General features: G+C 40.0%; 1 protein-coding gene across 3 annotated transcripts in view; it reads right to left on the bottom strand.

Annotated features, from left to right (window-relative positions):
* DDC (dopa decarboxylase) overlaps window positions 1–13,808 on the bottom strand; it is a 117,682-nt gene that overhangs the window by 6,651 nt on the left and 97,223 nt on the right. For all 3 annotated transcript variants that reach the window (XM_054019881.1, XM_054019880.1, XM_054019882.1), the window contains one exon: window positions 5,742–5,843. In XM_054019881.1, the coding sequence (XP_053875856.1) occupies window positions 5,742–5,843 (102 nt within the window). The remainder of the gene's footprint in view (window positions 1–5,741; window positions 5,844–13,808) is intronic.

Raw genomic sequence — 13,808 nt, 5'->3', positions numbered from 1 at the left:
CAGTTGGGCCAAGTAATCCACCATCTGTGTAGTCTTCACACAATGAAATGCAAATTAGCTGTAGAGTAAGGGTGGTGACTGAGTTTTCTTTGACATCACAATGGTCTAGGACTCTTGGCATAGCATAGATACATTACATTGCATACTTTACAGTAGCTGTACACTGCACAGCTGTATTTTGTAAAGTCAAAATGGCTGAGAACTTAAAAGTTGGACAGTAAGAGACAATGTACTCCTGTCATGATTTATCCTGGTGATATTCTAAACAGAAAGCCCTCAACCATGCTTGTAGCTGTTTCCATCATGTCAAATGACTTTGTAAACATTCTAGGCTTCAGAGTGACACAAAGACAGATGACAATGCTGAAATCTTATTATACAGATTAAGTTATCAGGCATTAGAGTTTTTTAGAAACATGAATAAATTAATTCTCCCCACTGTCAGGTAGGTTGTATTCCTTTTCCATAGATGGGGAAACTGAGGCAGAGAGGTTAAAATGACTTGCTGAAGGTCACAGAAGGAGTCTCCCATGCATGAATCATTAGATTATGCTTCCTTCCATTGCAGTGGCACCTTGAAATGCCTTCTGTACTCTCCACTGCTGAGTGGTAGGATTTTATTTTTGAGAGTGACCAGTGTGGTGCCAGTTCCAACTCCTAATGTTCCAAGCAGTGCTTTTGAGAGGCCTGAACCTCCACTTGGACTCAGCTAGAGTCGTATTAGTCATTCCCCCAGGTAAACATTTGAAAGGGCCATGTTTATCAGTTAAGGTTTGGGACTGAAACAGATTTTTCCAAAGAAAAATAAATTGTTTTAAATTAATCTTTTAAAAAAACATGCACAAACTATCCAAAGGGACCCAGTCCTGCTTTTACTGTATTAGCACTGCAGGATAAGACCCAAAATGCATACTTTTCTAAGTGTTTATTATTACGCCCTTTTAGGGGAATGTACCTAACTCTTATACCAGCAGGTTGGGAGTTACATCCTGAGCCTTGTGAACCATTTTGGAGTACTTTTTCAGGGTAGCCTTTGTTGACCTTAAGTGTTGACAATTGTTTTGCACAGATACATCTGAGGTTATGCAGCAACTCCTCAGTTGCTTCTGTCATACTGCCCGGTAAGTACTGTAGGTGAAACAGGTTTACACGGGAGGCATGGATTGCTGGTGTCAGAACACTGCATCGAGCAATTCAGAAACGAAGCTTTCAGGGGCAGATTTGCAATAGTACCTAAAAAATTTAGGAACACAAGCCCAATATGACCTATGATCCTAACTCCCTTAGGTGCTTTTGAAAACCCCTCCTTTAGAACACATGCTATTGCTCTTTCAGTACTATACACAGTGGCAAGCCTAACTAATCTTGCCCTTATGGAAAAAAAAAAACATACTGAAGGTAATTGAGTTTCCCTACTGTCACAAGTGGGAAACATCTTCTTCCACACACCCTTTTTGATCATGTTACAATAGAGATGGTCCCAAATCAAAATGTATGCAATTTACCCTGTACTTTGAGGAAGTCTGACGCCTGGCCCTTATCTCTGTAGAAAACCATGATGAAACTTGAACTATGCTCTCACTACTGTTCACAATGACAACAAACAACACACTGAATTTTGTGTTGGTGAGCTTTCTGTCCTGGACACATCAATTGTGACAGTGAAATATACATCTCTTTGTTCTGGATGATAATCCACCATAAAATCAATGATCCTTTCCCTCTATATTAAACATGTAGTTCAACAGCACAGCATTAGCATTTAGGTCTCCGTTATCTCATGTTAAGTTACTGCTCTCTGGAAAAATAGCTGTGCACATCTTTTTTCTCTTATATTCCCACAGAAGCACTTAGGGGTTGCTTTGACACTCTGGTGTCACATCAAATTGAAGTTAGTGAGGACTAGTCCCCTCCCAGAGCTTTGGGAGGCAAGTAGCCAGCACTGATCGAGCATGTCAGTTTTAATAAGACATTGTTCTTCCTGCCCCTCAGAGAAATGACCAACTTTTCTCATATTCATCTGCAGTCATGACAAGGGAACCAAAAATTAACCCATTGACACATTAGCCCCCAGATTTTTTCTTTGGCCTTTGGAGAGCGATCTACCATATGATATCTAGGCATTATTAGTGCATCTCTTCAACAGTGTGAAAGGAAAAAATACACAGATTAAAGAGTTTTAATTAAGCAAGACAATGAAAAAAGTTTAATCAAAAATAAAAGGGGGAAAATTAACCTTTTCACTATCTCTAGATATTGCATCAAGTTTTCTTTGTAGGTATGCTGCACTATCACCCCAATCCCCCATTACAAGCAATCCAGTAGAGCTGCAAGTACATTAGATTTAAAGGGGATTTTACTGGGAATTTGATAAACATAAAACTTGATTTTGAAAGAATGATTCAGAAAGTGAGTAAAGCCACAGAGACAAGGGTGGGCAGCGCTGCATACAAAAATTTGTGCAAAAGTGATAAAATCCAAAAAGGAAGAGGGCTTGAAGGCCTTGCTGCCTCCAGATTGCTAAAGAATCTAGCATTGCTAGAGCCAAGTCTTTATTCTGAAAAGTGCCCAAGACATCCAGCATCTGCCCACTATTTCATAATTGTCCATTATGAGGGTCTTACACCTTCCTTTGAGGCATCAGAGACAGAAGACTGGACTTAAATGGACCATTGGTCTGATCAAATGTGACAATTCATGTGTTGCCATGCTCCACTTCACCAGGAATGCTCCTTGAAAGTACAGATAGAGCACTAACAGCTGTCACCGGACCTACAAAAATCTCTGTCTGCTTATTCCATGTGAGAAAATAGGTCTAAAAATATTTTTCATGTCAGCAATAACTTTCACAAGCCCTATGCCTCAAAACCTTCCATGGAGCTATTGAAAAACTTATTATTAGGAAGAAAAAAATATTCAGAACTGTTAACAGGCCTTTGCTAATCAGAAAAACTCCACAATACATGTTGCATCTGTTCTACCAGCAGGGGATCCTTTTTTATTGACAGCACAGGCACAAAAGAAACTACTTTACTACCCTAGCTCAGTCCAGCCTTTACTGAAACCCTCATTGTTAGGCATTCATCTTGATTCCTCAACCAGTTGCATCAAACCCCAGGTAACTGGGACAATTGAACAACCAAGAAAGGAATGTCTGAAAAATAACATCATGTCATCAAAAGAAGCTGGATTTGCTTGTTAGTATTAAGAAAAGTTAAAAGCACACTTAGGTACTTAACAAGGAATCTCGGTGTTGTTCATATTCAGTGTTCCAGTTCAGCTCATTAAGGTGCCAGCTCCAGCTCCATAATTAGTTAACACTGAATTGAGTTTTGCACTTGAAACAGGGATTCAGCCTTCTTTATGATGTATGAAGAATACTGTGTACCCTCCCCAGTGTACAGCATTTACTTTGTACAGCAGATGTACAGCATTTACACAGAGTACAGAATGAATTGTGAGTGTTTATAAGTAAATCTGTTAATTGGTTTATAAATAATAATTTAAATTAGGCCCTTTAAGAAACTTAGCACTCAGTCAGACTTTTTTTGTTCTGAACGATATTAACAGAACAATGCAGACTCTTTAAACTTTACATATAGTTAAAATTCACTGTGCATAGGCTACATTTGGATAAATTAGGTTGCAATTATGCTAAGTTATTAACAATTGTTGTAGCTAATTATACAGGGTACAAACAGATTCTGGTCAACAGCTCTGGTTACTCTGATGTCAGAGTTAACAGCAAATCATCCGCCTTCCTCCACATCTAATTTCCATGCTACAATTCCATTGGTATTAATGAGTCAGTGGTATGAGAGATGGGACTCATGCAGCAAGAGTTCTCATTGGTAGATAAATTGTCCCCAGCTGTCCTTGCCCCTTAAAGGTTCCAGGGGCTCCATGCTGGCTTAGAATATCTGTGCTTGAAAGGCTGCCCAGGGCACTGCTGTCTCCACTCCACTGTGCACTAGCACTGAGGTAGCACTGTCTCCCTAACATAGCCCCCTTCCCTACCCCAGAACCCCTGCTTCCCTCTGCTCTACCTCCTCACATTCTCCTCCTGTTCTCCTAAGAGCCTCACTTACTTCCATGTCATGGCCACTTCTTCCTCTTCTTGGCTCTCCACAGTACTGCTTTATGATGTCTGGAGAGTGAACTATGTGTGAGGGGGAGAGGGAAACAGACATGCACATGGCCCTGGGGAAATTATGGCTGTATGTGGGGATGAGGGTTACATTAGAGAGACTGGTACTATGCAAACAGGTGGGCCCGTGGTGGGACATAAGGTGTGGGGAAGGAGACCAGTCCCTGAGAGATGTCTCTGATTTAATGGACTGCCCCTGTAGTACTGCTATGGTACTCAGAGGAGCCAAAAAAGAAGAGCCACTGGGAGTATTTCAAGTGTGGATGTCTTGACACTAGCTCCCCACCCTAGGCCGCTGCCTGTGCACAGCTCTATTCTCCTCAACACAGGCCTCCCTTGCCTATTCCCACCTATGTCTCATGCATGTCTCCCTGGTTTTTTCCCCTCTACCCTTGACATTGCCATTGGATCCTCCTGTATCCCCTATATTCTCACATTCACACCCTGACACTTTCCCCTACTCCAAACACCACCAGAGAACCCTCTTCTCTCAGTAATATTCCTCTATGCTGTCACCCACATCTTGCCCCAATGTGGTCCAGTCCACTTCCAGGATTTTATAGATAGTATTCACTTTTTCTTTCAATTATAATAATAGAATTCTGCTTTCATATTCTGGAATGTTATTTGCCAAGTTAAATTATATATTGTAAAAGTTTTAAAAAATATATCCTGTATCCTGAATAACTAAGACAATTGCAAACTAAGGGCCAAGATCACCAATCTATCTCGACTCATATGTGCCAATCTGGTGATGCAAGGCAACTATAAGCCTAATTTACAGGTCAATGCACACTGGTTGTTTTGTACTTCTCCAGAATTACCCAGCATACTAGTAAATCTGGCTCTAAAAGTAAAAAAAAAAAAAAAAAATATTGTTGATGGTTCTCATCTTCAAATTATAAGAAATAACATATGGTAACTTTCTTGGGTTTCTGGTTTAGTGTTCATGACTGACATTTTAATAATTAAAAACACCCCACACTAAAAGAAGCTCCCAGAATACTCCTGCCCTCCACATATTAAGATGGCAATAAGGTTAACAGTACATTCAATAATTTAAGATTAAAACAAAACATTACAGGGATGTTGTAATTCTCCCCAAAACAAGTATTATAAATTCAGAGTTAAGCTTAAACTGAAAAGAAATCCTATCATATTCAGGTATGGGAAACCACAGTTTTGGCACCCAAACAATCTTAACAAGGCTCTGTAATGACACTCTGAACAAACATGGGTTTTAAAAAACAGTTTAATCTAAATCCTAAAATGCTTTAATCATATGGCTATTGCATAGTGTCAATACAGGGCAGTGTTATGGTTGTTCAGGTGCCTTTTAACTGTGCATTTCCATACCGTAACATGCTAGGATTTCTTTAAATTTAATCTTATGCTAAAAAAGAGAATCTGGCTCAAGATTGCTTCTTTGATCCTCTTTGGTTTATGTAGAGTGTGTATCAAGAGTTTTCTACAATTTTAAATAAACAAATAAATAAATAAATAAGCTATAACAATATTTAATCCAGTGCTATATATTCTATCAATACCTTCAAAAAACAAGAAGGAACAATAGAAAAAGCCATTGCTATTTTACCTTTAGTCGGAAGCACACCAGTCCCAGTGTGACCTCAGCACAGATCTCAAATCGTTTATCCTGAAGTACCAGGTTTTCAAATTCATGTGACAGTTTTACATGCTAGAGAGAGAAAGAAAGCAAAGTCTATATTGTATCAATCAGATTAATCAAAGGATAACATTTGCCAATCTGTTTACACATTCTGCCCCTCAACCCTTTACAAAAACTTCTAGAAGCCACATGCTAACACTCTGTCTATTCATATTAATTTACATCTTGTTCATAACTTTTAGAGACTTTATAGGTCAGAGATCTTCCTACATGTCTGGCACTTCTGGCCCACTGTATCCATTAAGGCATTTCTAATGTGCTTGTCACAGTAGTATCTAGACACCATTGTAAAATATCATCCCAATTTATGGTGTCATATTAATAATAAATAATAGTAATTCCAAGTAACAACTTTTTCTTTTATCCTGAACTAAAATAGGATTGAAATGCTCCCTTACCCCAGTGCTGCCAAGTACAGTGTGTGTGTGTGTGTGTGTGTGTGTGTGTGTGTGTGTGTGTGTGTGTGAAGAAGTTGCAGTTTATTTTAGAAATCAGACATATCAAGAAAAATACCAGTATGTAGATCAGTAATGATCTGGGAAGTCTTAACATCCAAGCAATGTCTTAACATTAATTTCCCCCCAAATTACACACACACACACTTCAAAAATTTGTATTAAGGTTGCAAACTGAAAACACACAGAATTCAGGAAATGACAAAATGAAGGTTCTTAGAGCAACACCATCGCTGATATTACGCATGCTCTAAGTATATATTTAGCAGCCTAAGGAGCAGAGGTTAAATAAGGGGTAGTATGTGGGAGCATAGCTCCCTGTTGGCTTTCCTAGTTCATCTTTCAAGTGAGGAATCATTAGGAATGGGAATCTGAAAGAAGAGGAGAAGTGGTCAAAACCTCATTAGGGAGTTATATGTACTCCTAGTTTTTCTGCCAGTAGATGGAGCAGCAGCAGCATTTGACAGTAAAAGAATAGGTGTCCTGGTTCTGCCTGTTCTACTCAGAGTGGTTCCCTCACCCAATTCCCCCTTCCATCCCACTGTAATCAATGGACCTACAGGTGCTTAGCACCTTAGAAAATCAAACCATTATAGTTACAATTTTTTTGCACACCATGACTACTCCTCACTGAGAATGGTTAGGCACATGTGGAGGAATGGGTTTCGAACTGCCATAATTTTTTTTTTTAAGTATCATTCCACAAAATAATCATGTGTATTTTTGTCTTCCACACTTTGTTTTTCAAAGTTCAAGGAAAATATCAAACAAAAATATTGCTTTGGGCTGAAGTTAAACATGGAATGTTTCAGCTTATAAGGAGATTTTCCAAAAGTCATGAACCAGTAAAAACAGAAATTACAGTGAAAGACATCTTGCAATCTTAATTATAGCTTTCTGATGTTTGTTTCTTAAAATAGAAAAACCTTGTCTAATTTAGAACTTTCAGATTATGCACACTGATAGCCTATGGAATCAGCTGTTCTTATTGCTGTTACCACTTTCTCCCCACTGTTTATTACATTCATTTGTTCCATCTTGGCTTAAATTAGACTGGATGCTGTTCTGGCCAGGAATCAAGTCTTGTAAAACAGTAAGACCTCAATCTTGTCTGAGGCATATGGATACAACCAATTATAAACAATACTGGGTTCATGACTGCGAAAGATACAAGTAATATATAAATATATGTACATTATATCTTGTACTGTAACATCCATTCTGTACCCTGATATAACCATATATTCTATGTCTGTAGCCCAAATTGCACTCCATAAAACCCATGAAATAGGGTGTACCTCAGGACACATGGCCCTGTACATGTATACTATATAAAATCCTCTTGACTTTAATGGGGACAGAAATTTACCTGTTCTGTGTTGTATGTGCTTTAGTTAGGTGTGATATAATTAAACGTAGTGGGCAAAATCTTGAAACCTTTACTTTTTTACTCAATCCTTGGACAAAGTTCTCACTGAACATAATAGGCATGTTGTCTAAGTAAGAAATGAACAAAAACTTAGTAAAGTGTTCTGGATTTAGCTCATTGTAAGTAGTTTGTACAGAAAACCTCGAATAGTTATTATTACATTTTTCTGGATGACAACTCTGTCCAGTTTTGCACCAAAATGTTTGCTAGACAATAAAATAAAATCTCAAAGAAAATAAGCACAAAGCAAAAAAAAAAAAAACAGGTTGAAGTTGGATGCTATGGAAGTACAGGTAATAAGAAAAGTTGCAGTACAATTGTGTTTAGCTGAGGGAGAACTTTAATAACAGCAGTAATCAGTAAAGACATTGGGGGGCGCCAAGTGCTTTGGGTTTTACACAACGGAAAAGGAGAGACTACAGTTTATTTATTTCCCAAAAGTTTCAACATGCTATACAATTAAGTTAATCACAGCTGCCAAAGGCCGGCATTGCTGAGCCAGGAAGAATTGCTCGTGATTACTTTCACAAAGACTGCTGCAGTGCTAATAATCCATACTGCAGTAAATACAAAAAAGTTGAACATTATTGAGATTTGAAACTTAAAATCCACAAGACCAAAGGGATTTTGGAGTGTAGGCCTCTCTCTCCATTTGCAATTCAAGCTGTTGTATCTAGGTACTGCAGCAGAATTAAGATAGTTCACAACAGGATACCAGGATTTAGAGATCTCAATCCTATGAGCAATATATGAAAATTGTGAGAATGAAGCCCTGCCTGTTGAACTGAGGGCACACTCACCAGGGAGGAGCAACAGAGAGTCCTGTGGCACCTTTAAGACTAACAGATGTATTGGAGCATAAACTTTCATGGGTGAATACCCACTTTGTCAGACGCATGGGAGGGAAGATCACATACTGTTCTTAGATTCCTGCTATGTTGAGATACAAATGGAGTAGTTATTGAAGGAAAGAAATGCCTTACCTCCAAATTTCTTCCATTTTGAAGCCATAGTCCTACCATGCTAATATTATTTTAATGTTTAAAATTTGATTTCATTTTTTAAATACAAAAAACCCTGTAGTTGTTACTGTTTATGGTCCTGTCCTTCCACTGAGATTGTACAATTCCTTTAGAGCATGGGTTCTCAGACTGTGGTGCATGGGCCACATAATGGTGATCTGAAGAGCCCTTGCTGCTAGCTGGCTGGCCTGCCTCTTGATACAGGTTGTCTTTTTATTTCACGCTGCTAAATTTCATTAAAAGCAGCTCAAAGTATTTTCCTAACATTTTCCAGCTAAACAACTGCTGTCCTTACCAGGGATATGGAAGTGGCATGTTCTGGGACTGCAAAATAAAAATAAAAATGGGGGCTGGTCCATGTGATTGTGAATGGGAGAAGAAGTGGTCTGTGTCATTGTGAATGGTGAAGGGAGACAGTTTATGAGATCATGAATGGGAGAGAGGTAGGCTCGCGAGGCATTCTCTTTATTAAGATTTTGTCCACAAAGTTTAAAATTTGCCAACACCTGCTGTAAAGGCATTTGAACACTGTATGTTAGTTTCATCTGCAAATCCTTCAAAAGCTGACATGATTTAGTAATGCTTGTGTACACACAAACTTACATAGCATCTCTTGTATGCATGTTCATCTCTTCCTAGCCTCCTGCAACTTTCTCCTCTCAGTCTTCTCTGAATCTCATCTTGCAGCCTTCCCAGGCCATCCAGAATATTACTACCAAAATCACCCTTCTCTCCTGTCATTTGGACCAGGTCACTTCCCACTTCAGATACCATCACTAGTATCGTCTTCATGTTCAAATTCTATACAATTCTGCCCCCTCTTTTGTCTGTGCTTTTCACAAGCTGCAGCTTGTCTACTGCTGCTTCCCCCATTCTCAACTTGAGGCCACCTTCTTCAGTCTCCCCTCTATGCTTGCAACAGAGTCCCTTTTGTCTCCCAAACAACAACCCTCTTTTTCATTAAAATCCCTCCTTAAACACGCACACACTCCTGTGAAGCCTTTCAATGAAAATTCATTTAATAAAAAAAAAAAAAAAAGGCACTACAAGATTACATCTTCATCAGTCATCTGGGGTGTGATTTTGGCTATGGGTCCATACATAAACCAGAAGCGCTGGAACCATGCAGGGAATAATTTCCCAGGCTGGTTTATGAAGCACCATCTTTCAAGCTCTGGTGTAATGGGTGTGCTGGGGCTGGGCTGAAGACAACAAGAGGTGGGGCACATAGCACTACAGAGTGCTTCATGGTGGTGCAGCTGCTCACAGGTAGCTCAGGTTGAGCTGAGTGGACCCTGCAGCAGTCTGGAATCAAGAGGAACCAAAAGGTGTCTTACCCACTATACCCTCCTGCCCTCATATACTCCCCTTTTTCTGGGCTGTGAGGTTTGCATGCACCTTTGTGAAGGGAAGCAATCACACCCCAATGCAGTATCTGTCCTGGTTGTCCAATTTCAGTTGTAAATTTTTGGAGCAAGGATTGTTTTTCCTCTGAATTGGAATTTGGGCAGGATACCAAGGTTAAACCCTTAATTTTGTGGGGGGAAAATGCCACAAGATCGTTAACAAATGGTTTTATCACTCATGCAAAAGATGGCATTTCCAAAAAGCACGGTGACCCATAAGAGCATGCTTGAGCAAGGGCTCAGTACTGGGAAGGGTGCCATCTACTGAATCACCAATAGCACTTTACATAGCACATGAGGTTTCCCTCCGAGTTCTCACATCTAATTACTGACCCAGCCCAAGCCTGCTTGGTTTATGAAAATCGGACTGGAAAGATCACCACCTGAGGTGGTATAGCTGCAGACAGAGAAGAGCAATGTACTCTCTATGCCCTTCCAGCTGGTCCGTAAGCTCTGCTGCTAGTTTTAAGCAGAATTCAGTCCCCTATCATTGGTGAAGAACAAAAGAACTGTTTATTGTAAAAAGTATATTCAGTCCAATTTCTTTTGAAGCTATTGGGGATGTATTTGAACAAATGAATCAGAACATCCAGGGGATCACAGGTAAAAAATGACTTTTAAAAATATACCTATGGAACAAATATTACAGACAGGACAGAAAGCTAAGTTTCTCTGCTAGCTCATGACCACTTTACTTGACTTACAGCAACACAGCACTAGCTTACTCTCAAGTGGTTTAAAAATGGACACATTTCTGCTTTGAGTCTCACATTTCAATTGATTACAGGGCAATCCTGAGTGCTCTTATTCATTCTCCTGTGCTATTTACTGTTGCCCTCCTGATGTCCTCTCCATATCTTGGAATTTACTTCCAAAACACACAATTTTCTCCCCAAAAAATTCTTGGCAGTGATTTCCTCCTCACCCCAATACACCCTCTTTAAACTCTTTACATTGCAGTGTGTTGATATTCCATTTTGTAAATGATAAGGAGTATAAACTGAAAGGTTTTAGAAGCAAAACATGATGCTATAATTAAACCAAAGTCACCCATGCTCCTATCCCAGGAATATTTTGTTCCTTAGCTGCCTATCTCAACACAAGCATGTGCCACATTGCAGTGGTTATCCATTCAGTCAGATACAGACTTTGAAAGCTGCAAACACAGCAACCATCTTTAACTGCTAAAAAAAATACTTTTTTTTCTTAAAAAATACAACTGTTTGGAACTATGGGGAGATGGAAGGCAGAAAAAAAGATCTGGATGTGAACAGCCAGTATCAGGTATATTTTAAGACCAATATTTTTTTTTTCAAAAGAGACATCTCATCTCTTCTAATCACAGCACTAAAATGGTAGATTATGGCATTTTCCCCTGCTACAACTTGTCAGAAGTTGTCATCTCTCAAAATTCCAAGCTTTTGGGCTAAATCCTGGCTGCACAAGTGGAATCAGAGTAAAAGCGCTTTTCCTGTGGGCAGGAGCGCCGCCAGCTTTTTTGCCGCCCTAGGCGGTGGAAGGTCCCACCCCCGAAATACCGCCCCCGACAGAGGCGGCGGAAGGTCGTGCCCCCAAAATACTGACGACGACTGGGGTGGCCGAACATCCGGTCGCCACCCCCCAAATGTTAGCACCCTAGGCGACCACCTAGGTCGCCTAATGGGTTGCGCCGGCCCTGCCTGTGGGAACTGGATGAAATTTGCTGAAGTGCCTAAGTGTCTTAGGAATTAGCAAGGTGGCTTTTGTAGTAGCAGGGACGAAATGGGATCCTACTCCCCAAACCTACAAGTAAGGCCTCCATGCTTTGGATTCCCTTTGGCCTCTTCACTGATTGCTCACCAGTGCAGCAGAAACACAGCATTCCCACTGTATTTGAGGCCTGGAATGTCCACACAGACTATGTCCACCCTGCAAAGAAAATCCCATGGCACTGAGTCTCAGAGCCCAGGTCGACTGCCTCTGGCTCAGGGGCTCAGGCAGCAGGGCTAAAAATAGCAACATACACATTCCCACTCAGGCTGGAGCCTGGTCTCTGAAATCCTCCCCCTTTGCTGGGTTTCACAGCCCAGGCTCCACCCCAAACAGGGTGGGTTTTAGCCGCTATTTTTAGCCCTGCAGCCTCAGCTCCCGGAGTGAATTGACCCAGGCTCTGAGACTCGGCACTGCAGGTTTTTCTTTGCAGTGTAAATCTACCCACAGAGGACTGCAGGATTTATTCATGTCTTGTTTCACTGCACTTTGTGACCAAGTGTAGCAAACACAAAAACTAATTCTTGTCTCTTTAAATGCTGATTGAGAAATAGTTCTGGCAACTTCAGGGATCATCTTGTGGCACAAATCAAATGAAACACCAAGTGTAACCTACAAGCTAGTACTGGCTGTTCTTTTTAGAAGGATTGCCTTGACCAGCACTGGAAGTATGAAAACTATTATTTTTGAGATGTTACCGTATGTTTAAATGGAAAGAACTTCCCAAGGCCTGGAATTATACAAATCCTTAAAGACCGATGAGGGGTGGGAAAGTGAGATTAAGTTTCAAGAGTTTTTTCATTTGGGAAACTGTTTACAGTTTTGCAATATAATCCATTATCAGAGTTTATAACATTCCTTATTACTACAACCACCAAAAGGAAATTCATCACAGTATCTTTGGGAATAAAGAATGGTTTCTGGAAAGAGGAGGGGAGGGAAATGGGGAAGGGAGGTATGGAACACATTATAACTGCTGTTGGTGGGCATTGGTACAGTTTGTAACAATATTGCAATGTTTGCAATCTCACAGAAGGCAACTGATCTAAAAGACCAATCTTGTCATCTAGATTACTAAACAACCAAAGCTCAATCAGTCCTTGCCCTTGCAGTTCCACTGAGAGAAACAAAAGGAGACTTTTTTAGAGAAGCAATGAAAGCCAGAGAATGTGATGAACCATCGTTCGTTCCAAATGGAAGAAATCGAGTCTAAATTAATCACTCATTAATCACTACTAATCATTAATCAGTAAGCAAAATTCTACTCTCAATTATACCCATGTAACGCTACTGAAGTCACAAGTGTGACGTGTGAGGTCATAATTTGGCCATGTGTGGGTTGTTGTTTTTTTGGAGAACTATATCCCACAGCTCTTTCTAGTGCTCAAGGAAATAACATTACACCCCTTGCCCCCTCTCCCCCCCCCAGCACGTCTGTAAAGGCCTAATCTAAAACATTAGGATTAAGTTAAATTAGAAACCAGGAAAAAAGTCTATTCAGAAACATGAAGAGCCACATTCATCCCTGGTTCATCTCCACTGAAGTCAATAGCTTTACAAAAGTGATGCATTTCCAGACATTATGGGAAAACTGCCTTCAAAAGGTGTCTATGAGACTCTAAAAAGGCAAGTATTTGCTCTCTGAGCACACAGGGAAATGTTTGGGAGAAGAGAGAAAGGCCAGGCAAGTTTCTTGAATGTTACTAATAAGGTATTAACACTAATCCAATAAAGTACATGTAATCAACGTGAGGACTTCAACTCTGCCACCAGAAGAATATGAGATTTAGTGCTATTTAAAACCTTGCCAGTAAATTGAATTAATTGCCATCTGCAAAACCTGACCTGAGAGACCAATGCAGTGAAAGCTCCAATAATGGCTGAGGTATAACAAACGGTGAGCCCCTTTTCAC

The sequence above is a fragment of the Malaclemys terrapin genome, chromosome 2 (genome assembly GCF_027887155.1).
Source record: "Malaclemys terrapin pileata isolate rMalTer1 chromosome 2, rMalTer1.hap1, whole genome shotgun sequence".
NCBI classification, from domain to species: domain Eukaryota; kingdom Metazoa; phylum Chordata; order Testudines; family Emydidae; genus Malaclemys; species Malaclemys terrapin.
The sequence above is the reverse complement of the archived record's forward strand: the minus strand, read 5'-3'. Positions and strand labels throughout refer to the sequence as shown.